Raw genomic sequence first — 26,277 nt, 5'->3', positions numbered from 1 at the left:
TACAATTGAAAAAAATATATTACTTTGACATTTTTTTTTTATATATTTTTCATCGGCCGAAAGTACCCAAATTTGAGGTTTTTCGAACCTTTAAAAATTCATATCTTTAAAAATATTAACTTTATCGTAAAAAGTCATAGGACCTTTTTTATTGGTATTTCAATAAAGAATATAAAAAAAAATTGTTCGGTTGAAAAATAACAATTCCTTGCAATTGTTTAAACAATGTTTGTTTAAACAATATGGCACCGGGTTGCGCCCTGGCAACATGCATTTATATCATCAGGAGGGCAATTTGAAGAGGATCGCATAAAAAAATTGAGGTGGACTAGTTTTCGGTTCTCATGCGCCGACTCGTCCTAGTCTAATCTATTTTTAGCTCAGTTGCTTGCATTGGTAGGTATTAGTCATTAGATAAGGCAATTATGCAAATTAAATTGTCATAAAACAATATAATAATTTTATTGATAAGTTAAAATAGTCAAAGGGTATGCGCGCACGGGCAACTTAGTTGCGCGGCGATTTATTTGTCTCTTGATGAAGTCTAGGAGCTAGTATGAAAGTGCGCGCACGTAGCGACGTAACTCTGGGCAACTTTTTCGCAACTGTCTCCTTGCCTATTGGTTTATATGCAAGTGCGCGCACGGGCAACAAAAAAGTTGCCGACCGGCCAGTTGCCACTCGACCGCCGCTGCGTGAGTTTGTGTGTACTTGCAGCAATGAGTTTCTAAAATACTAAAGTAGCAATAGCAACGTCTTACAAAATATTCTCAGAAATGCGTAACCACTTTGATAGCTCAAAATACAATGTCAATTCATAATATTTTGTGTCATTATGTAGGTCAGATATGCCTGCAGAAGAGCGTCCGTGGCCTAATGGGTAGACCTTCGGTTCGCACTCCTAGAGGGTGCAGGATCGAACCTGGGTGGAGGCGTGTACCTATGAGACATTTTCTGATCTCAAGTACACAATACGGACGCTCGTACGGTGAAGGAAAAACATCGTGAGGAAACCCGCACATAGTTCCCAGACGTATTGACTAGTTCTTTCCTCTGGACTAGGCCGACTATGATGCGAGAATGCCATACGCGCTTGGGCAACCATACGGACATTTAAATCTTGTCCTAGGCACTACAGTATTTGAGGAGTGGTTACTTCGCTCTGAAAAATATTGTATAAATCATCCACAACGGATGTAAAGGCCTAGTTTTTTTTTATGCCTGCAGACATCTTCGAAGTGGCAACGCGTTGCTGCCGTAAACTGCCAATCTAGTTAAAAGGGCCCATTCACGGCAGGACTGCCATGCAGTCCGCCGGCTTAGCAGGATAGTGAATGGTGTTGCAGGCCTGCACGGCAGCAAGGGTGCAAGCTCCGCCCACCACTTGCAGTCCGCCGCAAAGGACCGTGAAGGTGGTTGCAGGATGGTTGCAGGACTGCATTTTGACAAAAAAAAACTGAAAAAAGTCGGGTTGCTGTCGCTCTCGTGCGCGCACCCCGGCGACATGGCAATTATTTTTTCGAAAGAGACAAATAAATCGCCGAGCAACTAAAATGCCCGTGCGCGCATGATCAAACAGTTCATATAGAAATAAAATTAACAATACTTATAATTTATAATAATATGTATTACGATTTACAAGTTACTCCGCCAGTAGTCATTAAATGCCATACCAATAAAATATTTACAAACAGAAATATACACAGATTTATTTCTCGCTTGATTACACTTATCTTGTCGATTCGTTCGAAAATTCGCTTAATGCTGAGTACTCACAATTCACATACGGATTTACTCGATCGAGCAATCAAGACTTATGCCAAGTACTCACATACGGTTTTGCTCGATAGTTTTACTCCGAATCGAATTAAATGACATATTTGACATATTTAATTCCATCGAGCCGGCTCGAAGCGAGCCTTCGAGTTGTAAGTTTTGGCGGTCCACACGGTGGTTATTGCTCGATTTGGAGTAAAACTATCGAGCTAAACCGTATGTGATTACTTAGCATAAAACCCACGGCTTGGGCTTTTGTCCACACATTCAGCATTAATCTATCGAGTAACGCGGGCCATTCATTATTCACCGAGCTGTTCGAGCCTAAAGATGTCTGTTTAACTATGGAGACCTTGGCTATACTTAGCAAGTCTCGCTATTCGTATACACGCTTGAGTAAAGCTCGACGGCTCGCATCGAGTAAGTTCGAAGGAAATTAGATTTATTCAATTCCATGGAGCCGGCTCGGTGCGAGCCTTCGAGTTGTGAGTTTTGCGGTCCACACGATAATTTTTTCTCGATAATTTTACTCGATTTGGAGTAAAACTAGTAATACCGATAATGAGTACTGACCATTATAGACAAGGATAAAAAAATATTCTTTAAGTTGTAAGTGTTGACCAAACAATATAAAAGGTTGAGAACTCGTGTAGATGAAGTATGTACACGGCTGGCATGTTCGCGGCATTACATAATAAATTATTTTCGATGACATAAAAAAATATTCTGGAACCACTTAGACTGGGTTGCACCAGAGGCGTGGTTAAAGTTAAAGTTTAACTAAAGTTATTTTTATAGTTAAATATGGCGTCCTTTAGCTTTAACTTTAACCTTAACTTTAACCGGAGAAATTCACGTATGAGCAGAGGTAAGGACGCCATATTTAACTTTAACCAAAGATTTGACATTTTGCACTGTAGTTAAAGATAAAGTTAAATTTACAGATATGGTTAGCTGGTGCAACCCAGTCTTAGGAATTCATTAGCTTACGGCACAAAGTTTATGCTCTGAGCATTTCGGTGAAAAACACTGTCTTATCTTTGAGATATTGATGAAGCCCGGCGTGTTGATGAAAGATTAGTGTGGACACACAAGGTGTGTTAGTGGCACTGAATTTGTTAATGAATATCAAATCGAACATTTGGCTAGCCTGAAGCTATAATGGTCTGTGACATTTTCGTATTCACCTATATGCATTTTGGAACGATAAATGAATTCAGACGAAACGGATGTATGTATGTTTGCTTACATGTCGCGAACATTATCTGTACATAGCGACGTCGGGGCTGCGGTAGAAGCACATGTAGGCGTCAGCGAGCAGGCGCTTGGCGGGCGCGGGCAGCTGGCGGTCGTGCGGCGCGGCGGCGAGCAGCGCCCGCGCGCCCTCCTCGCTCAGCCACCCGCTCAGCTCCTCGATACACACTATCTCGGGAATGTTGTAGCCGTTGCGTTCACCTGTGTCATCGTTAAATTGGCAAATGTTGAAGCAGCAATAAGTGAGTACATACGTACCGAGGTCACTCACAACAATAATTATGTTTAGGATGTATGTTAATTTTCGTGCGATTTTAATGAGCCTTTAGCATCTTTGACGTCAAAATTATCTACACGATTTATATTCTTCGTTGTTCAGTGAACGTACGTAACCTACATACTCAAAGTTCATAATTATTTATAATTGATAAATTAGTAATGCTCATAAACAAAAACAAGAAAAAAAAAAGATTACAGATTGTACAAACCTTTTCTGTCGGCCATGGAATCAAAAAAGCACCACGGAGCATCGTGACTGACGCCGGTCTTCACAAATGCCACGTAATGACTAGTTTCTATACATAGAACGGCGAACAGTTCCATATACACTCTCGGCACAGGACAAGATTCCAAGATGCCAGCGTATTCGTCACTTGTCGCTATAGGCGTAGCCTAAAACAATAATAAACATAGTATTAACACAGAACTAGAAGGATCCTTAGTCGCGCACTTAAGTCATAATAATTGAGCCATATTGTGAAGTGTCGCTTGCCTCCTTTCGATGTGTATGAATGGCATTCCAAAAGACTCTTGTTATCACGTATTGTTGTCTTTGTCATTATGTTGTGAGTAGTAGACCATGGACGCTGAGGCAAGAGATGGCTCTTGCCACAGCATCCTCTATACATTAATAAGTACTAACCAAAAAAGTTACACGATAGATATGACAAAGCGTAATATTAAACAGATAGGGTATTATGTATACCAGCCTTTCCCAAAGTGGGCGATAACGCCCCCTTGTGGGCGCAGAAGGTCTAAACGGGGGCGGTGTGGAACCCAGAAAAAAAATTAGGGCGTTGTGTAGAGGCTTAGGGGGTGATGTATTTCATCTGGATGCATTTTAAATTGAAACAAAGGGGGCGCTAAAACATAATTTGTTTTCAAAGTGGGCAGTACACGTTTGGGAACCGCTGATGTATAGGAAACGGTAGGCAAGATGGAGTATGTAAGCATAATAACCTTATGTCTGGGTCTCGCGTGGTGCTGTCTGGCAAGGCAGGCGGCGCAGAGCGCGCCCGCGTCGAGCCCCGCCCCGCCCTCCGCCGCGCACGCCGCACACTCCCACCGCGCCAGCGATCCGCACACGCAGCACGCGCGCGGTACTGCACGTATCAATCAATTAAGGCACGTAAAACGGCAATGTGTTATGTTTATGTCTCAACGACAACGTCAATATGAAAATGCCACAAAATTAATTTTAGACTACAGACGGCATCCCTAGGGTTGACCCACACGTACCACAACCACACCACATCGTCGCGACAAAATGTGGTCATCGGTATCACACACGCGGTTGATAACGACTGCAATATGTGATACGTGGGAATCTATATACACTTGCGTGCAAAAAAATCGACCCACCCCGCGCATTTCTATTTTCTATTCAAGTCGCTATATCTTAAGAAGTTATAGTTATTTATTATTTCTTTTTATTAATAATGCGAGTTAATATGATAGGGAATGTGTACGTTTACTCTACATTTTCATTTCCAACATGCTTGACTACAAACGACACAAATCACTAAGCACTGAAGTGCAATGAAAACTGACCGGTTTTTGTTTTAAGGCTGTAGAATTAGTAAACAATTTACAATTACAATAACTATAACAATAATTAAATCCTTATTGTACTACCTTTAAAACGATTCCAACATTTATTTAATACTAATTATATTTCTTGAGTTATTACCGTTTGAATCATAAGGAGAGAGGTAGGTAAATTTTTTGGCACGCAAGTTTATTAATACGTGAGCCAAAAACTTTGTAACCCTTTTGACGAAAAATGGGGAAACGTAGGTGAATGAAATTTTCCATAGTTATAGTTTACTAGAGATCGCTCAATGGTCGAAATTCGACCTTAGTTTCAACGACATTGGACTACTACCTATATTTTGTAAAAAAAATATTGACATTATCATATTTTTTTTCAACTCTTGTCTCTGGGACTCAGCTGATCTCACACTGGCCGTGTAAGCATTGTCTAATAGTATCTAAGATTCAATAAAAAAAACTATAATCCATTTTCAATTTGTCATCTTGTTGTCAAAAGACTTCAACCATAAATAAAAGAGTATAATTCGTATGTATAGGCTTGTCACTCAATAATCTGTCATTTTTCCTAGTGTGTGTGTTGTAGTGTGTGTAATGTTTTATTTGTTAAAAAAATGTATGATAAAAGCATAATTTCAAAATAATATTAGCTCGATGCACTCCTTCAGCATACAAACTATAACTGTGCAAAATTTCACCCACCTGCGTTTCCCCATTTTTCGTCAAAAGGGATACAAAGTTTTTGGCCCACGTATTAATATATAGATATATTAAAGGAGTGCATCGAGCTAATATTATTTTGAAATTATGCTTTTATCATAATTTTTTTTAACAAATAAAACATTAAACACACTACAACACACACACTAGGAAAAATGACAGATTTTTGAGTGACAAGCATAATATATTACATACGAATTGTACTCTTTTATTTATGTTTGAAGTCTGTTGACAATTGACATCCAGGTGACAAATTGAAAATGGATTATATATTTTTTTATTGAATCTGAGATACTATTAGACAATGCTTACACGGCCAGTCTGAAATCTGCTGAGTCCCAGAGACAAGAATTGAAAAAAATATGATAAGGTCAATATTTTTTACAAAATATAGGCAGTCCTAATGGCGTTGAAACTAAGGTCGAATTTCGACCATTGGGCGATCTCTAGTAGTCTTATTAATTTTCAATGCAAAGTATATATGCCCGACCACGCTGTGTGGTTAAAGTCGTGGTGCTGTTTTGGTACGTGTGGAACAGCTCCTAGCATCGATATATGAAAAATTATGAGAAACAGCGCCGTACAAATTACAATAATACTAGTTCCACTAAGAGTAATTTTATTTACGAGAATAAGGAGCTGCATCGTATAAATAAACTTACGGTCTTCGATGAGATCCGTGACGTCCAACAACGGAGATGGCAGCACCCGTGGGTATAACTTGTACTGCTTACCAAACCGTGGCATTTGGATAATAAATGTCGAGGGAACCTTGAAGAAAATTAGAAATTAAGAAATAATACGTGTGGCACTCAAAGGCAGTAAAGCAATTGCACATCATTTTTAGGGTTCCGTAGGGTTCCGTAGCCAAATGCCAAAAAACGGAACCCTTATAGATTCGTCATGTCTGTCTGTCCGTCTGTATGTCACAGCCAATTTTTTTTCCGAAATTATAAGAGCTATACAATTGAAACTTGGTAAGATGTAGACTGTGAACCGCACTAAGATTATTATATAAAAATGGAAAAAAATATTAAAAATTTAAGGGGTCCCCATAGGTACAACAACAAAACAACAAAAAAAAACCTATACGTGTCGGGTATCTAGGGATAGGTCTTGAAAAATGATTTAGAGGTTTCTATACTCCACTCGGGCTAAATTGTTCCTAGCGGTCATTGACTCCCTGTCAAAAACTTGTCATTTTCCATATAAACCGCGATTGACAATGAAGTGTCAGATATTGTCAATCGTGGTTTTATATGGAAAATGACAAGTTTTTGACAGGGAGTCAATGACCGCTAGCGACAAGTTAGCCTGAGTGGAGTATAATATCATTTTCTTCTAACCAAAATAGTTTACGAAAGAGACTCTTCCAAAGTGGTAAAATGTATGTCCCCCCAATCTAACTTTTAAAGTAACAAAAAAAAATATATGATGTACATTACTATAAAAACTACCAACGAAAATTGGTTTGAACGAGATCTAGCAAGTAGTTTTTTTATTTTTTATACGTCATAAATAGTAAACCTTAATTTAACTTTCATTAAATCAATCTTCTAATACAGGTTGTTACTAAAATAAGTGGTAAATGAGTGTGAGAACAAGGAACACGTACACACTTTAGGGTGTGTACGTGTTCCTTGTAGAGAGTTCATTCTCGTGTCACAATGATAGTTACCGTACTCCTCCGAAACGGCTTTACTGATTTTTACCAAATTTTATATGCATATTCAGCAGGACTGAGAATCGGCAACTGGCTACTTTTTATATTGATAAGTGTGCATTTGTTGAATAAATAATAGTAAGTTATTACAACTCGAGACTGACGGCGACCATTGTTTGTGCGACGCACAGATTTTAAAAGTAAGTGCGGCGACGGGATAGCGATGGATGTTGCCATGGTGACATACTTATTTAGTCTTTAGATTACGTGTTTTTAAATTCCAATAAATATTATACAACTAACAACTTTATTAGTAGGATACGCTTCTTACCTCACTAAGTTTGACTCCGGACGTCGCAAAAGATTGTTCCAATAACTGTTGTACACTTGGCAATGTGATCTGTTCATCCTTTTCCACGAACAATTGATAACAATAAGCCTCTTGACCCGAAGATAACTTTAAGAACGGCTCCGCACGGAGCAGTTGAGCCACTAGTCCGTTTAGGAATTCCTCTGGATCCTATGAGGAAGATAAAAGACGAGTTAATAATAATAATCGAATCTGACATCATCACATCAGCAAAATATGCCGCCGAAGATCAATCTTAAAAACATAACAGAAGAATTTCGTGTTGCGTAAAAACTATATTGAGAACGTTTCTTTGGGCGTTTACATTCAGAGCGTTTGAGATTGAGAACCTAGTGTAAGGATAAGGATCTGGGGGCACGGGAGTGCCCCCGCCAAGATGAGCCATCAAATTATTTAAATTGATTTTAACAAATCGTATAGATTCCATTCAAATGCTTTATACTTTGTTTAAAATAAGTAACTAAAGGTGCTCGAATTTTGAACACTCAGTTCCGTTAGGTTTTGTCGCCATGGTGTCCCGGCGAAATAGACGCAGTTGCGTCATGCGCTTATTTTCCTGTTCTGAGGTCATGCGTCTCGCTTTGTGCAATCTCGCCTTTAACGCCACTTAATTCTATTTTATAGGCACTGCAATTAATTTATACTAATTTATAATATCTATAATCTATATTCTATAGACGCTTCACACCACAACAGTCTGACCCCATGGTAAGTACCCGAAGGACTCATGTTACAGATACCAGAAAACGGAAATATATTATTTAAGTAATACTCTTTTACTATACACATTATATCTAAAAAAATGTATTATAAGTATCACACATATTTAATTCACGTCGTGTATGATCCAGAAACATTGTAAACTTTTTGTTCCGTTTGGCGGGATTTGAATACGCAACCCCCGGCTTGAGCTACCACTCGATCAACAACTGAACCACAGAGTTCGTCATTCATAATGCATACTAATATTATAAATGCGAAAGTGTGTCTGTCTGTCTGTTAACTCTTTACGCCCAAACTGCTGAACCGATTTTGCTGAAATCGGGTATGGAAATACTTGGAGTCCCAGGAAAGGACATAGGATACTTTTTATCCCGGGTAAAATGTACGGTTCTAGTGCGATAAATGAATTCCGGCGCAACGGAGTTGCGGGCGTCATCTAGTACTTTATATTTCTACTAGATGACGCCCGCAACTCCGTTGCGCCAAAACTCGTCTACATTTTTTTCGGAACAAAAAGTATCCTATGTCCTTTCCTGGGATTCAAAGTATGTCCATGCCAAATTTCAGCAAAATCGGTTCGGCGGTTTGGACGTGAAGAGGTAACAGACAGACAGACTTTGGATCTCGCCTTTACAGGGCCTGTAGACAAGTGGCAAAGCGTTAACGCTAGCGCTACAAAATGTATGCGATTTGACATAAGTCATCGCTTCGCTAGCGAATACTAACGTCAAATCCTTACATTTTGTAGCGCTAGCGTTAGCGTTAGCTTTTTGCCACTTGTCTACGGGGGCTGTATACCTTCTCCTCGGATGTGAGGCCGGGCACGTCAGACAGCCGGTTGAGGAGCGTGCGCAGCTTCATGACGCGATCGGCGCGCACGTAGCCGTGACGCCGCAGCGGGTTCACCACCTCCTCCCGCAGCACGCGCTGCACCTCGCCGTAGTGGGCGGAGTCCTACACGAATACATCATTACTTTACTTTCCGTAAACTATCTAGATCATTCTAAACTCTAGAGGAATTTGCGTCAATTCTGCAAACGGAGGGCTGTAAAATTCGACACAGATAAAGTTTTAAGCGAAAAAAATGTTTTGTTTTTTGTAAAAAAGTGTTTAGAAATTAATTTAAATTAGTGAAAAGTAAGAGCAACGCACACTATAACGAATTCACTACCATTAATACATATATTTTGAGTGTTGTGCTTTGTTGTACTTTGTTATGCTTTCACTTACTTCGGGTTCAGGGGGTCGGTACAGTAGCGCGTCGAACACGCTCGTGAATGTGAACATGGCGAATAGTGTGGCGTCCAAATAGCATGAATTATGATGACCTTGAATGCCCCGATTTTTCCCAGCGAGGTCGCCCAATGAGTTCAGCGGGGGAACCACGCCGGTGACTATTGGACAGTCCGGCTGAAAGAAATCAAATAATAAAACACTCTCCTTTTGACAGCGCAGGCGCAATCACTAGCAAACATACCCTTACTATTAAAAATAATTAATTTATACAGCGAATAACTAGGTGTACAAGATCTTATTGTTTTTGTACGATACATTGAAGAAGCCACACGACAAAACTGCGTAAATATCTTTATTCTTTATTACTTCTCCTCTCCCATTATAAACAGGCCGTCTCTCTCGCCTGCCCCCGTAGACAAGTGGCAAAACGCTTACGCTAACGTTAACGCTAGCGCTACAAAATGTATGGATTTGACATTAGTATTCGCTAGCGAAGCGATGACTTATGTCAAATCGCATACATTTTGTAGCGCTAGCGTTAGCGTTAGCGCTTTGCCACTTGTCTACAGGCCCTAGTAAGTTTGCGGTAGGTTATCATATAGAATATTTTCGAAATTATACGAAGTTTGTGATCGTTGTTTCATCAAAACATTGCGTAGGACTGCGCATCGTTGTGTAAAACATCGCAACGTTGTATTGCGATGTTTTACATGATATGAAATGTTTACATGATATGGGTCTTTGATACCTGAAATAAAGACATTTTTTTTTATTTTATTTACACATGTTTTCACCTGACTATCAAAAATTCTCTTAATATTACTAGTTGAACTTGTATTGTGAGGAGAAAATAAATATTATTATTATTATTATTTCTTTTCTTTTTCTCCCTTGCGGGGTAACTACTGCAGTTGCGGGCTTGTGACCAAGCAACTGCACGTAATTGTTAAATTAGTTTATCGATAAAAATTTCCGGACTATTCGGCATGTATTTAAGATGACGGCTTTCTGTAAGGTTATGTATGTGAGTGGATGTATGTTAAGTGTTTTGAGTGATGTGTGTAGTGTTTTAGGTATGATGCCCGTAGTTGAGATGATGATTGGAATGGTTTTTACTGTGTTCACTTTCCACTGTGATTTGAGTTCTATCGTCAGGTCTGTGTATTTTGTGAGTTTGGTTGTGTGTGTGCTAGTGAGGTTATGAGAATTAGGTATGGCTACATCTATGAGGTAAACTATTTTATTCTGTTTGTCATGGAGAGTAATGTCAGGTCTATTGTGATGTACGGTCTTGTCTGTCAGTATTGTCCTGTCCCAGTATAGTTTATAGTCGGGTGATTCTAGTATGATTTGGGGTGTGTATTTGTAGTATGGTAATTTTTCTGTGATGAGGTTGTATTTGTGTGCGAGTATCTGATGTATGATTGCTGCTACCTGGTCGTGTCGATGTTTGTAGTCTGTTTGGGTGATGGATGAGCAAGCGCCTGTGATGTGTTATATGGTTTCTGACTGTTTGTGACAATGACGGCAGTGATCGCTTACAACATTAGTGTCTCTAATAATGTGTTTTCTGTAGTTTTTTGTATCAATCACTTGGTCCTGAATCGCTAGCATGAAGCCTTCCGTTTCGGGAAACAGTTCGCCTTGCTTCAACCAAGCGTTTGATGCAATTTTATCAACGGTATCATTAGTCAAATCAAGTCGATGTCGTCCATGCAACGATTTTTGTGTCCATGTATCTATTTTTTCTTGACTGGTGTAAATGTGTATTTGTTTGTCTGTTGCGAGCTGTAGAGGTGTGTAAGTGTCTGCTTGGTATACAGTGTTGTGGAGTGTCGATGTGTGAGCTTTATTTTGAAAGAATTTTTTGAGTAGTGTTATTTGTTTGTTGTGTAAGTTTACAATGTCTATAATTCCTCGACCGCCTTCGTTTTTAGGTAAAATAAGTCTCTGAATGCAGGCCCTAGGGTGGTGTTTCCGGTGTTTAGTCATTACTGTGTTAATAATTCTTTATAAGGTTTTAAGTTCAGTTTAGTTCCAGCGTATGATACCAAATGAGTAGGTAAGTATGGGTATGGCGTATGTATTTATGGCTTTTGTACAATTTTTTGCGTTAAGATGTGTGTGCAGAATTTGGTGTAATCTTGCTCTAAATTTTTGTTGCAGTAATTTTTTTGTGTCTTTATGATGAATTTGTGTTGACTGATTGTAACCCAAATATTTGTAACCATCCACCGGATCCACAGACTCAATGATATCTTCATTATTTAGTTTGTATGCGGTATATTCTACTTTGCCTTTATTTATAGCTTGAATCTTACACTTGTCTATCCCAAACTCCATGCGAATGTCATTTGAAAATATTTGGGTTAGATCAGCCAGTGTGACAAGGTCCTTTTGTGTATTAGCTAAGAGTTTGATGTCATCCATGTACATGAGATGTGAAAGTGATGTTTGCTGTCGGTTGTGTTTGATATTAAACCCTATGCTATTTTTATTGAGAATGTGGGATAAAGGATTAAGTGATAACCAAAACCACAAAGGGCTTAAGGAATCTCCTTGAAATATTCCTCTACGTATTGTAATATAATCTGTTTCGATAGTTTTGTTAGAATTCATAATTTTTAATCTAGTATTCCACTGTGACATTATGTTTTGAAGGAAATTTACAATAGTAGGGCTGATTTTATAGTGTTTAAGAATGTAAATAAGCCAAGAGTGCGGGACAGAATCATAGGCCTTCTTATAATCTATGTACATTGTATAAATGTTACACTTCTGTTTTAATGCTTGCTGTGATGCCACTGAGTCTATTATTATTATTATTATTATATTATTTGAATTTAGAGCAAATTACCTGTTCGAAGTGTTCGTCGGTGTGTGCGGGGCGGTCGGGCGGCGGTGTGTCGCGGAATCGCGCGTCGCGGCGACACAGCGGCAGCGGCACGAAGAGCGCGCGCCCGGCGCCGCACGTGAACAGCCGCGTGCCATCGCGCGCGCCGTCACCCAGACCGCACACGCTCTGCTCCAACTCCACGCCCGCTGTCGCTGTGTCTGTAACATGAGGTAGTCAGGCTCTATTACAGCTGGGTTGATAAAATACATACATTTTGTTTGACTCAGCCATGAAAAAAATTTAAAGATATTGCGGCGTTGCACCTTAAAATTTTTTTTGCTGTGCAATGCTTGTTTTTGCGATACGTCGCCGCAACGTAGTGTTATGGTTTGGCCCATTTTGATTTCCTGGTTCATCACATACGATTTCTAAACCAAACTTAAATTTAAATAAAAAATTACCTATAATATTAATTTAACTAAATAATATTGTTTGGTTTAGACTGTGAACGTCCATGTTGCATACATACTATCTTACTCTTTTTCTAAAAGTTAAGTTTTAATATTAAGTAATTTATAATACATGGTATGTACATCAAAAAATTATAAACAGAAAACAAAAAAAATATAAACAGATTACCAAACTTACCATCAATGATGCCGATCCATCTTACAACGCCATAGTAGCGCTGGTCGACATCAGTTGCGACTTCTACCAGGGAGCCGACACCGATATCGTCTTGGACATGTTGAGATGTCTGAGACCACTCTTTCGGCGCCGCACGGGGAGATCCTAGAGGAGGGGAATCGTACGCTTCCTCCGTGTTCTCATTGCTGCATACGTCTACAGATAACACATACAATATAATATTAATTATACACACATACAACTAAAGACTTTGAAAAGCAAAGTACTCGGGCATACTTTGTTCGTATTGAAGAACGCATAGGGGTATTTCATCAAGTGGTAGATCTCGCACATACAGCGCGTTAGCCATTTCGAGCGTAACTACTGCAGCGTCGAGCGAACGACCGCTCTATCGCGGCCAAATAGCTAAATTTAGAGAATTGGAAAACAAAAATAGTTTGTATAATTGTGTTAGTAAAGCTTGTAGTAGTTGAGTGTATAGACCGTGCCTAAATTTATTTTATAATGTGATTTTTTGTGCTCATAATCAAAATGGTTGATAGCGAATATTGCTTTGCGCGCCCCTCAGAGATGGTAATTATTTTATTTCTAACAAACCAGATAAGCAAAATAAATCATAGTGAGTAATAATAAGTCATAGTCCAAGTGTTTAGCTTTATATTGACTATAGACTCATTGATTGATATGGCTATTTCCATGCTATTTCAGGGCTGCATGTTGCAAATTATATTGTCTTATTTTTTATGCCTTTAATAAAAACTAGCTGTTTGACCGAGCTTTGCTCGGTATCCGATGAAAATGTCATTTTCTAGAAATGATTCCTAGCTAGATCCCCCTATAAGTATACTAAATTTCATGAAAAAAAAAAAAAATATATATATATATATATATATATATATATATATACCTGGATGACCGAGCTTTGCTCGGTATAGCAAACACTCATTGACTTCGTGTTACTTAATAACGTCATCTGCTGTCGTTAAAACAATTAGTTGCTGACAAAATAGTATTATTATTCGCCAATAGATGTCAGGAAGAGTCATATTTTTCAGTTTATCTATTAGCTACCAGCCCGCAAAAGCTCTGAGATCCTTGACATAGAATTTACGCTAAGGTAAGCTGGTACCGACTTCAAAAGCATGAAGATTGAGTACAGAAATAGTTGAGGTTTAGGCGAAGTCTGAAGACGGCACTATAATAACGAATAAGAATTATTTGATTCTTTTTAGATTCTTTTTAAGAATATTACTTTTGTTTTTACCTTGGAAGTCGGTTTTAAGTTTTTGTTAAAAAATAATAATTTTATCCTTTTTAGTTTTTAGTTACCTATGAGACCACAAGGCTATTAATAAGCTTGTTGTCTTAGAGTTGTACATGTTGTGCTTGGATACCTCCATTAGGGTGTAAACTCCTTAGGTACTATAGACTGGAGAGAGCCTTATATCGGTGTATAAGCGTCAAAAGCGTGTAATGTTATGTCCTACTTACTAGGACATAACAAAGGAGTCGGTCTGCATATTTCATGTAATAAAAATGTTAACAAAGGTTTTTAGTGAACATTTAATGCTAGATATTGTTGAGTTTTGTGGTTCTGCTAAATAATAAACCATAAGAATGGCTAAATAATGCCTCAAACACGTGGATTTAACATTAAATACGTAAGTTTTGAACAACGTTTTTTGGGCTTTTACGCCCGCGTCGGTTACGGCTGCAAAAAGCGTACCCAGGAAAGAGTCGGTCAGCAAACTGATTCTCAGGTCAATTCACAGACTGCAACACTGACATCGACGACGCGGACGCAGTCATTATCCGAAGGGATGCATATTATAGTGCACACTGCACAGATTGTCTCCCTCCCGCACGCGCACCCCCGCTTGGTGACGCCCACTATCGTTATATTTTCATTTCGCCATAATTTCAAAATTAAACGTCCAATTTTAATCATTCATAGACCAAATGTTATCTACATAAACCGTACTTAGTGATGAAATATTTATTTTCATAAGGATTAATTGCATAAGTAAAATAAACGCGTTGAAATGTTGTCCAAAAAAAATTCAAGATTTTTAAATAACAAAACTGTTATTGTACCTTACTCGACATAGATAAGTATAGTGTGTCGCGGACTTTTTTGTAGATATTTATAAGATCTACAATTACTTAGAACATTTTATGGTTCTATCTTATATAGTTTCGGCAGCGTACGCAAAATAAGTAACTTTTCTGGTTGATTTTACACTGGCGTACGAAAAACTCAAATACCTTACGAAACCCAATTTTTTCCAAAATAAAATTTAGCCTACGTTCAGCAGAAATAATGTAGAAATCATTGGCTTTTGCTTGGAGTAGTATAAATAAAGCCAAAATCCTCGAACTTGTATCTATAAGGATTCAAAAGTTCTGTTGGGTACCTTCGGAACCAGGGTACATCCTGGTGCAAAATCTTACTTTTTGGTAGTATATACCAACACTTCAGAAAAAATCGAAATCACTATATGTTTCCATACAAATTTCAAGGAGTCCCCTCGATTCCTCATGGATCCCATCATCAGATAACCATTTTTGTGAACATGGTACCAACCTCGGATTCAACCCTGTACAACAACAAAATAATCATGAAGATCGGTCCACGAACGGCGAAGTTTTTTTTTTTTTTTTTTTTTTAATGAAATAAGGGGGCAAACGAGCAAACGGGTCACCTGATGGAAAGCAACTTCCGCCGCCCATGGACACTCGCAGCATCAGAAGAGCTGCAAATGCGTTGCCGGCCTTTTAAGAGGGAATAGGGTAATAGGGGAGGGTAGGGAAGGGAAGGGAAGGGAAGGGAATAGTTGAGGGTAGGGAAGGGAATAGGGTAGGGATTAGGGGATTGGGCCTCCGGTAAACTCACTCACTCGGCGAAACACAGCGCAAGCGCTGTTTCACGCCGGTTTTCTGTGAGAACGTGGTATTTATCCGGTCGAGCCGGCCCATTCGTGCCGAAGCATGGCTCTCCCACGTATATTATTTTACGTAGATTAGTTATGGTTGAACATACAAAAAAATATATATATAAACAGACGAACGTATAACCTCCTCCTTTTTGGAAGTCGGTTAAAAATACTGTTAATTTTGGGGTTTCTAATGTGATGTCGTAAATAATTTCATTTTTTTCCGCTTACATTGCAAACGCAGGCTTACGAGATTTATCAAAATAATGTAATAAGTATTGTACGCTAAGAAGAGGTCTACAGAAAACTCCGCGATGGTATATGTCTATCTCTTAAAAATATTCCACAATATAATTTTTTTGTCATTTACTTTTAACTTCAAATAATGGCTAATTTTCAAAGCGATTTTAACCAATACGGCAATAATTTAATAAGTATAAAACAATTATTTATTATGCAATAATTGAGACCTGCAGACACCCTGATTTTACTCCAATTCCCTCTAAAAGAATCTTAGATGCGACAAAGAATAAGTTGTTAGAAAAAATAGATTTTTGGGGCTATGAAAATGTATTTGTGAATTTTTATACATGCACAAAAAAAATCCTCATTTTTTGTTTTGTTTTTTAGTCATATGTAATAACATAAAATGTTAATTCTTTGATTTGTTTTCAAAAAGGCAATCTCACAGAAAACCGGCGTAAAACAGCGCTTGCGCTGTGTTTCGCCGAGTGAGTGAGTTTACCGGAGGCCCAATCCCCTACCCTATTTCTTTCCCTACCCTCCCCTATTCCCTTCCCCTCCCATCCCTACCCTCTCCTATTACCCTATTCCCTCTTAAAAGGCCGGCAATGCACCTGCAGCTCCTCTGATGCTGCGAGTGTCGATGGGCGACGGAAGTTGCTTTCCATCAGGTGACCCGCTTGCTCGTTTGCCCCCTTATTTCATAAAAAAAAAAAGCTGGCAATCGTGTAAGCTAAAATAATGGTGCTGTAAGATATGTTTTCGTATCAAACAACTACGAGTATTATGTACTTTGTTGATTAGTTTCAGAACTTATTTACTTAAATAAATTACCTACTTCAGTTAAATAATAAAAACGTTAATGACTTCAATGTCAGAGTAGACAGAATGATAGAGTATGCCGACTTAGAACTGATGTTGAAATTTTTAAATTTGACGTATTATGACGAAAATCGTCGCTAGGGTTGTTAAATTGTTACCTACGAATTTAAAACTATGACATATTCGCTGGACGTGTTCCTCTTTGGTCGTATTGCTGTTTGTGTTTTGGCACATGTGATTAAAATTGTCAGAATCCAATTTTGAAATCTTTATTTTAAATATTTAAAAATAAATTATATCAGCCAGCGCGAGGCACAATCCGTTCATAATCCTAGTGAAACCCGACAAATTTGACAGATATTGAAACCTGTCCGTTTCTTTGCAGTCGAACTACTGGTAGTTATGTCTATTGTGATGTCGTAGATAAAACAAATAAAAAAACTTGAGAGTCAAGGGACAACCGGATGGATCGAAGTTATAAAAAAAGCCATCTATTTTCGACCAGGAATACTAACAACGACACTTTTGTGGAATTGTAATAAAATTTATTTAAATGTCCGGTAGATGTCACTCTTTATTCACAAAAACGCCATCTAGTTTGCGCTCAGAAATACTATCAATGCCCTACTACAGGAGTACGCAGGAATGAATAAAAATGTGGCGTTACAACTTTTTCCGCCTTTCGCAACGCGCGCGCAATAAATGAACTTCGTTCCAAAAAAGTGAAAAATAGGCCCAAAGTATTGATAGATATTCATACATACCAACCAAAATTCCAGTTTCAACTTTTTTATTTGGCTCATGAACCATTTTTGTGTTTTGTAAATTTTTTGCTGTTGCACTTTTATGTTGTCTTTTTTCTGGGGTAATATGATTGAGAAGATTTATTGATTTTATTCTTCTATGTTGGGATCGTTGCATATTGCTTCCAAAATTTGCTGGTACTGAGCCATGCTCAAAAATTGCAGGTGGTTTAGGAGCAGGTGGCCAATTTCCTCCAATGAGATTGAAAAGTTCTAGCTAGAAAAAAAAAACAATAAAACTTTAGATTAATGGCATTTGAATGGACAGTAGTTAAATTGGGTTTTTACCACACCTCATATTGAAAACAATGTTCAGTGCAGCTTAATCAAATAAAAAAAAGAATTTTACGATATAAAAATTGGTAATAAGCTAAAAATATGAAATTATATTGTTTCATTGTGATTATATAAAATGGTTATTATGGCAGTTAGTAATGAATACCGTTATTTTTTTCCTTTTCCCAAAACTGGCTTTTTTACATTAGTAAACGTGTAAGTTTTTTTATTAAGTACAATCAAGTAAAATGCAAATTCAACCTGTGTAGTTTGCCCGCTTAATTTGTTAACTTTGTCACAATCCTTATCATGGTCGTGGTCTAAGTCTTGACTCATATTTCTGCCAACCGCTTATCTTTTTATAGAAAAACGTTGTTTTTTCTATTAAGACAAGGCACTTATAAATTACTTAAAATTGTATCAAAACACACCTGTTTTAAAGTACCTATCACAATGTTCACAACTTTCTGTTAGCTAATGCCTTGGTAACAATTTTACATGTAAGTACAAACGAACACATATTAAACTATTAACACCTCAGAACAGGAAAATAAGATTAACACATTGGAATTGGATTTTATAACTTTTTGGAAACAATTACTTTCTACATTAATAATCTCAAACAAATATATTTGCTGTTATTTCAATTCATGTGTGTTCCCTAACATAAGTCATGCATTTTAACATTCTGGACAGAGCTTTCTGACGTCTTGGAAGCTAATCCAATCTTCAAATGGCACTGGCCAGTATATTGCAAAAAGATTTAGAATACACCTTTCTGACACGTTTGCGGTTTGACAGCGTAAGATTTAAAAAATTAAATGTCAAAAAATTAAGGTAGGTGCATAAAGTTAATAGATACCTAATAGTATATTTAATCGAGTGACTGTAAATTACAGTTTTAGGTGTCAACATTACTAAATTTGGGTTACAGAATTACTATTTGAGCGACTGAGAGTGAGTGACGAGAAATTAACACTAACTACTTAGAAATTATTTATTTGAGTTACCTACTTAAAATACAAAATGACCAGCTTTATAATTTTTGAGCGACCTAATATCTGTGTGAGTGTCAACGTTACGTCCTGCATTGTTTTCAATATTTGGCAAAAGTATTTTTCATACTGAGCGGCATTTTATCTTAAATGAAGTGTTTCGAATAGCAAAAACCACTTTGAAAAATACACTAATGAGCAGAGTATAATGAGCCCACATTATAACAAAAAAAATGAATATGAAATAACTGATGAAACACTTTTATTCAGGGACTACTACGGACAGGGATAGAACATTTTTTTTTATTACTATCAAGCAAATTTTTTGTGAGTAGCTTCATTTGGATAAGAGGAACAACAATTTTATATGTGAAACAAATTGGTAGCTAACAGAGATAGAAAGGATTTCATACTTTGATTTGATGATCCCAAAACCATACGTCTGTGCCCAAAACATGTATTGTTCTATTTGTAGGAACTTATATTATATTATAACGAAGTTTATATCGGTTATACATTCTCGCCGAGACACAGCGAGGCGGCCCGAGTGCGAGAGTGTAAATGGGTGCGCTCGCCTCGTCTCGCCTGTCTCGGACCCTCTCGGTCCGGTGTCGGTATTTTGCGCCCGAGATAAAGGGTCTCGCGAGGAAAGCGAGCGCATTACTGTACACTCTCGCGTTTTTCACTACTAATCGCGCCGCTAGACAGTGCAGAACAGAAAAATAATAATAATAAACGTTATCATCAGTCATTATCTGTGAGAAATAAAATAAAATTTGAAGATCTTTGGATTACAATGATATCTTTCGATGCATAGAGAAAAGATTTTCGATGCCATAGAGAAAAGATTTTCGATGCATAAAGAAAAGTAATGGTCCATCTTCTCTGAGTTCATAACTGCGATTGAACTAAGCGAGAATGTACATGATCGCACTCGGGCAAGGGGCGCTCGCACGAGACTCTCGCCCGGGAGCTCTCGGCGAGAGTGTACAGCCGACATTAGAATCATACCCAACGATTTAGAGGGGCAGGGGAGGAGGGGGGGGAGGGGGAGGGGGGCAAACCCCGTTTTTATATAGAGCGCTGCAGTCGTCGTCCGGTTTGCGCATGCGCCGACCGAGGATATAAATATTCCCGGCGCACGCGCTGCACCTCAGTTCGATGCTGGCAGGTCGACGGACGGGTTCTACGTCACGGCTGCTCCGTAGAGTAGGACAGCACGATACTCAACGCGCATGCGCGGTCCCCACGTAATATGAATATGCGGCGACGCACGCGCGGAGCCTCAGTGCAGCGCTCGCTGGGTAGCGGAGTGGTCATGCGGCGCGTCGCTTCGCCATGCGGGAACGAGATAGCGCTATGCGCGGCTCTGCGTTCTTATAAGAATGGTAGCGCTCGCAGGCCGGCGCGCTGATCATGTGGGACGCCTCCATATTATAAGTGGACTCGGGATAATCGGGGTCTCTACCAAATCAAAATACTGTGGCAAGTCCGCCATTTTATGTTCCGGTTCTCCGAGGTACATAAACTGTCAAAGTGTCGTATTATAGGGATGTCGAAATTGAAAGAAAATTTCGATACATCGATATTTGAAAAAATATCAATATCGGTCTCGATTTATCGCGAAAAAAATAGGCACTTGAAATGTTCACAAAATACTCAGTTGTATACATACTTTAATAATAATAATAATTGATGGTAAAATTAAAATAAACTGTAAGCACTTCGTGCGCGAGTACAACTAGTATTTGTCCGATTTTTTTGATAATTTTTGCCCAATATCAATAATGGCAACTTAAATAATAATTAATAAACTTTAAATAAATTAGTTTTACTAAAATTAAGGAGGCTCCTACATAAAAAAAAATCATATTTGCCTATTTTGTCTCTATGTACTATAATACATAGAGACAAAATAGGCAAAAATGATATTTTTTATATAATATAAAAAAAATCATTTTTGATATCAATATAATATAAAATATAACAGGACGCTCACTTATAACATGTTAGTTTATCGATGTCCTCGACAAATATCAACCGAGTGTCCCATCACTATAGACCGCCATGTTTAGTTCTTGGCAATATGACGCCGGCCACACTTTTTTGTAGTTATGTCGCCTCCATCTGTTTCCTTATTCATTGAACTTGTCAAACTGAAACTTGACAAAGAGTTTTGGCGGGCATGTCACTTTCAAACTTCTTCTACTTTTTATTGTTGGTGTGGTTTTTATTATTTTTTCCCAAATTGTGTTATTTGGGTTTTTGATATTCATTGTTTGGTAAAATATTAGCCATTAAATATCCGTTATCTTACACAAGTGCAGGTAAGATGTTGTTAAAACCAAAAATTTCTGTGACATTTGGTGTGAATATCGGTAAATTTCTTCCGTGAATTTTAGCTAAAACATCGTCATAATAACTTTATTATCCTATTCATTGGAATATTATTGCGTCTTTTTCAAATTGAAATGTATCAAGTTTTACATTCTTTTGCCGAGTTTTGTAGCAATTATTGATGGTATTCCCTGGTATTACCGATAGTTGTCTACCCATACGCCATCTAGTTACTAAAATGGAAACTGTTTGACAATCAAATTAAAAAAATAGGAAAATCCCTCATTATGATTCGACGGAGCCCCGCGGGGCTCCTACTTCTGGGTGGTTTACAAGAAAATAACCATGATGGCTAAAGCGGGAGCGTAGCGCAGCGAAGCATCTAACCTAACCCAAAAAAGTCGTATTGGTCCGCAGCCCAACTCACCTGACTGCAAGGATTCGTCGCCCCGCCCCCATTCGAATTCGCACGCCTTTAACAATATGTAGTTTTCATTAAAACACGTATCAAAATATAAAATAATTGTTGATACAAGGGTCTAATTTAGGGTTCCGTCGTGTAGATTATAAAAAAATATTGTTTAATTTCTAATCAAAGGGTCAGAAAAATAATTTTCAAAGTAAATACTGTGAAAAGAATATTAAATCAGACTAAATACTATAATTATGATGACTTGATAGATAGAAAATTTAACATAGCTGTTAATGTTTTTCACAGAAACATAAAATGTGGGTTGGATGTAAAAATATTACATTATTTGTAAAAAAAGGGGGGGGGGGGGGCGCCATTTTTTTATTTTATTTTGGATTTCTATTTTTGACAGATTTTTGCCGAGTATCCAGTGGTTAAACCTATCAATGATAAAATATAGTTTATGGGTAAAGTTGTATAAGCTTAACAATTTGGCATAAAATATAAAGTATTATTAAAAAAATTGAAATATTATATGCACACTGCACAGCTGTTTTGATTTTAGGGGTACCAGGGTTTTTTTTTTTATCAAAGCTTTTGACACCAATTTTGTTGACTTCGCACGCTATAAACTGAAGTCCACGCGGTCGAAGTCGCGAGCAACAGCTAGTAATTAATAAAGCAGCTCACAAAAGTTTGCTCAAAATGAACTTTTTAGTAGCTCGTAATAAATAACCTAATTTAGAAAAATTTTATCTATATTTAATATTGAAATTGCCCGCTATGTATTTCCAGTCGCTCACTTAGTAATACAGTCACTCGGATAGAATTTTAATATCTGAAATAGATTAATCCCAATCCACATTTTGTAAGCTCGTTCTGGATTTTATTAGAAATCAATATTAGTCGTTAGTTTAGTTTATTTTTCGCTTAGTCAAATGAATACCGCTCATGTTATTAAAACAGTATGTTCATCATCAGTCGCAAAGTAATTTTCTATTCGTCCGTTTTATTATTTCCCTTAACTTTATGGGTAGGAGATCTCTGTATGCACAGACGTAAAAAAAGTTTAAAAACAGTTCTGACAGAAATTGTTAGGATTTTATTGAACATGACACTCAATTATGAAGTTGACAGTCAGCTGCCTAACTGCGAAAAAATGAAACGAACACGGCTTTTTTCTTTCTTCTTCTTTTGGCGTAAGCCTCCCCATTCCAGGAGTTGCCAGCGTCAGAGTTGAGGCGAAAAATGTGAACAGTTATAACTTATAACAAAAACTAATTGGCATGCAGTGGGCACGGGTGATGACTTCATGCGACCATGCAAATACAACATTTTGTCCATTTCAAATCGAAAAAAGGGATGACACTACGATGCTGCCACTTTTTGATTTCTTCAATTTTTTGACAGACTATATTATATCTTCTAAAACTGTGAAGTATAATATAAAAAAGGGTCCAAATAGATTATTAATTTTATAATTCACAAAAAAATTATATTTGATAACTAATTTAAAAAAATATGCAGTATAAATAAAAACGTGCTAGGGAAATAACTAAAGAATCAAAATTTGGAGAAGTAAATGCCCATAATTATTTTCTAAGACCCACTTATTTAACATAATAATATTATGGTAAAAATGGTGGCTTTATTAAAACGTTCACATTGACCCACCTTTTGAAATGGGTCGTTTTTAGCGTTGCATGAGCGAAAATAATGTAGTCATAAGTGACGTTTTTGCCTCGATTACAACCACTGGAAGAGTAAAATACTCTTCCAGTCTTTCCACATGGTTTTTCAGCGTTTTGATCGCTTATTGGAAAACACACCAAGTTTTGGGGAGTTTTGGTTGAAATTTAGTAGGTTTTAAAGTTGCTTTAGGAGGAAAATGTTTCGAGTAGTTGGCCACACTGGTGGGTACTAACAGGTCCTAAAAAATTAAGGGCCTGTTTCACCACTTCCTGATAAGGTGCCGGATAGGCTTATTTGACAGATTCTCCATACTCTATCTGTCAAGTTAAGTGGTGGATAGCCTTATCAGGAAGTGGTGAAACAGGCCCTAAGGGTGGGTTGCACCAACTTACTTTAACTCTAACTTTAACTTTAAGTTTTAACTTTAACCATATCAAAATGTCAGATGAACCGTCAAATCCCTAGTAAAAGCCCTTAAGGTTGGGTTGCACCAGAAGCGTGGTTAAAGTTAAAGTTATGGTTATAATTAAGGAAAATTTAACTTTAACTTTAACCTCAACTTTGTTAAGAAGGTCGCATATATAGTTTAGAACCATAGACTTAATATATTTTAGAACTATTGTCTATTATTCTTATGTATCCTAGCAACTGTTATTATTGTATTGTGAAAAATAGACTCGAATAAATAAAACGATTGTCGTAAGCAGAAATAAGTTCCACCTTTTCTTTACATATCTTAAAGTGGTAGCAGAACGTAAAATAATAATGGAACAAGCATTAAATGCGAGCAAAATTCAAATTGGAAAATTAGATTCCAAGAATTACAAAACATGGAGGTTCAAAATTTTCATTGTCCTCAAAGCAATGCTGGGAGGCTTAGATATCCTCGAAGGTAATAAGATAAGACCATCCTTGGCGCTTACGGCAACTAGCGATGAAAAGGCTAGATATGAAAAAGAACTTCAAAGTTTTGAAAATTTGAATAGCGCCATTTTAATTTTGCTAACGACAAACATGTCCGATGATATTTTGCAAAAGTTTCTGCGATTTGATGCTGCTAAAGACATGTGGGATGAACTTGAGCGCGTCTATGGAGGTACGTGTGTAGCAAGACATACGATTTATGCCTGAAATTCTTCAGCTACAAAAAGGACCCAGATCATGACATAATTACACATGTGTCAGTTTTAAAGAACATCTGGAGCGAATTGTGTTTAGAACTACAGAACGAGTAGAACGAAATTACCAGAAATTCTCCTTGTATGTAAAATATTAGACACATTACCTCCCGAATATCTTGTATTTAGGGCCAGTTGGCTATTGATTTCAAAGAAGGAATGTTGAGTCGAGAACCTGACAAGTCAGCTATGCGCACATGAGAGAGTGTTGCGTCAGATAGACACGCAAGTTACTGACGACACAACTGCAGAAGCATTGTATGCGAAAACCAAGAGGGGCAATAAGAAAAAGAATAATTTCAAAGAGCTCAAATGCAACTACTGCAAGGATAAGGGTCACAGGGTAAAAACCTGCAAGCGGTGGATCCAGGATGGAAAACCTCCGAAACCTCCCAAGGAATCCAAGACCGCAGAGGCAATGACAATACAGCCAGATTTTGGTGACAGGAAGGATCTAAATTGGTATGTTGATAATGGGGCAACCAGTCACGTGACCAATGGGAGTGACTTCTTCAAGACCTTTAAATATTTCAAGAGCCGTCAAACAGTGACTGGCGTGAATGGCCAATGTATTGAAGCCCTGGGCATCGGAAATATTCTCGCAGAGGCTGATGTAAACGGTAAACTAGTATCAATATTACTGAAAAATGTATGGTACGTACCCGGCATTACCAAGAATTTATTCTCAGTCCTCGCCACCCATGATATTTCGGACAAAAGCGTTTTTGAGTCTATCACACAAAAATGTACAATAAAGATTGATGGACAGATGAAACTGACTGGTTCTCGCAGCAAGTTTGGAGGACGATATAAACTAAATTTGAGATGTCTACAACCAACTGTACGAGTTAATAATGTGTCTACAACCTCTAGTCTGTTACAGCTATATCACGAAAGATTTGGACATCAAAATAAGAGTCACGTTAAGAAACTGATAGAGAAGGAATTTGCCATCAAAGTACTAGCAACTAAAGATCTCTGTGAAGGATGCATCTATGGGAAATCCCACCGTCTAAAGTTTGGGACCAGAGATAAAGCTACAAAACCTGGAGAACTGGTATATGCAGACGTATGCGGTCCCTTCCCATATTCTATCACAAACTTAAGATACTTCGTCCTCTTCAAAGATGCATATACGAAGTACAGATTTGTATATTTTATGAGACAGAAAGCTGAAGTACACGTAAAGTTGCTACTCATGCTCGCTGAAGTCAAAGCATCTGGAGTTACTATAAAAGAACTGCTGAGCGACAATGGCGGAGAGTTTGTTAACCCGAAAGTACAAGCTACTCTCAAGAAGGAAGGAATTATACAACGATTGACTATGCCCTATACGCCACAACAGAACCCAACTGAAAGAGACAACAGGACCGTTGTGGAGATGGCACGAAGTCTAATGTATGCACATGCTGAAATTCCTCCTGCATTATGGGCTGAAATGGTATCTGCAGCGGTGTATATTTTAAACAGGACAGGTCCTACCACTGTAAATGATAAATCACCGTATGAGCTATGGCACCAGAAGAAGCC

The 26,277-nt window shown here is 37.8% G+C and overlaps 2 protein-coding genes across 9 annotated transcripts in view; one reads left to right on the top strand and one right to left on the bottom strand.

Annotated features, from left to right (window-relative positions):
• Positions 1-2,703: 2,703 nt before the first annotated feature.
• LOC121727619 (ubiquitin carboxyl-terminal hydrolase CYLD) lies at positions 2,704-18,782 on the bottom strand. Of its 4 annotated transcripts, none has more exons than XM_042115560.1 (11): positions 18,565-18,782; positions 17,819-18,074; positions 13,057-13,251; positions 12,430-12,626; positions 9,567-9,746; positions 9,135-9,290; positions 7,575-7,763; positions 6,243-6,351; positions 4,270-4,412; positions 3,519-3,702; positions 2,704-3,231 (listed from the first exon to the last, which is right to left on the bottom strand). In XM_042115560.1, exons 2-11 carry the CDS (start codon positions 17,973-17,975, stop codon positions 3,038-3,040), a joined length of 1,704 nt encoding a protein of 567 aa, XP_041971494.1. In that variant the 5' UTR covers positions 17,976-18,074; positions 18,565-18,782; the 3' UTR covers positions 2,704-3,037. The 4 variants fall into 4 exon arrangements, with proteins under 4 accessions (XP_041971494.1, XP_041971502.1, XP_041971487.1 ...); XM_042115568.1 differs by having other exon boundaries at positions 17,819-18,083; positions 18,580-18,782; XM_042115553.1 differs by lacking the exon at positions 18,565-18,782 and adding an exon at positions 18,395-18,554.
• Positions 13,489-26,277, top strand: part of LOC121727578 (probable phosphorylase b kinase regulatory subunit beta) — a 56,572-nt gene continuing 43,783 nt past the window's right edge. For 3 of the 5 annotated variants that reach the window (XM_042115495.1, XM_042115503.1, XM_042115488.1), the window contains exon 1: positions 13,489-13,629. In XM_042115495.1, coding sequence (XP_041971429.1) covers positions 13,588-13,629 — 42 coding nt within the window. In that variant the 5' untranslated portion in view covers positions 13,489-13,587. The remainder of the gene's footprint in view (positions 13,630-26,277) is intronic. The other 2 variants (XM_042115527.1, XM_042115511.1) reach the window with 2 other exon arrangements.

This window comes from Aricia agestis, chromosome 1 (genome assembly GCF_905147365.1).
Source record: "Aricia agestis chromosome 1, ilAriAges1.1, whole genome shotgun sequence".
In the NCBI taxonomy this organism is placed as follows: domain Eukaryota; kingdom Metazoa; phylum Arthropoda; class Insecta; order Lepidoptera; family Lycaenidae; genus Aricia; species Aricia agestis.
The sequence above is the reverse complement of the archived record's forward strand: the minus strand, read 5'-3'. Positions and strand labels throughout refer to the sequence as shown.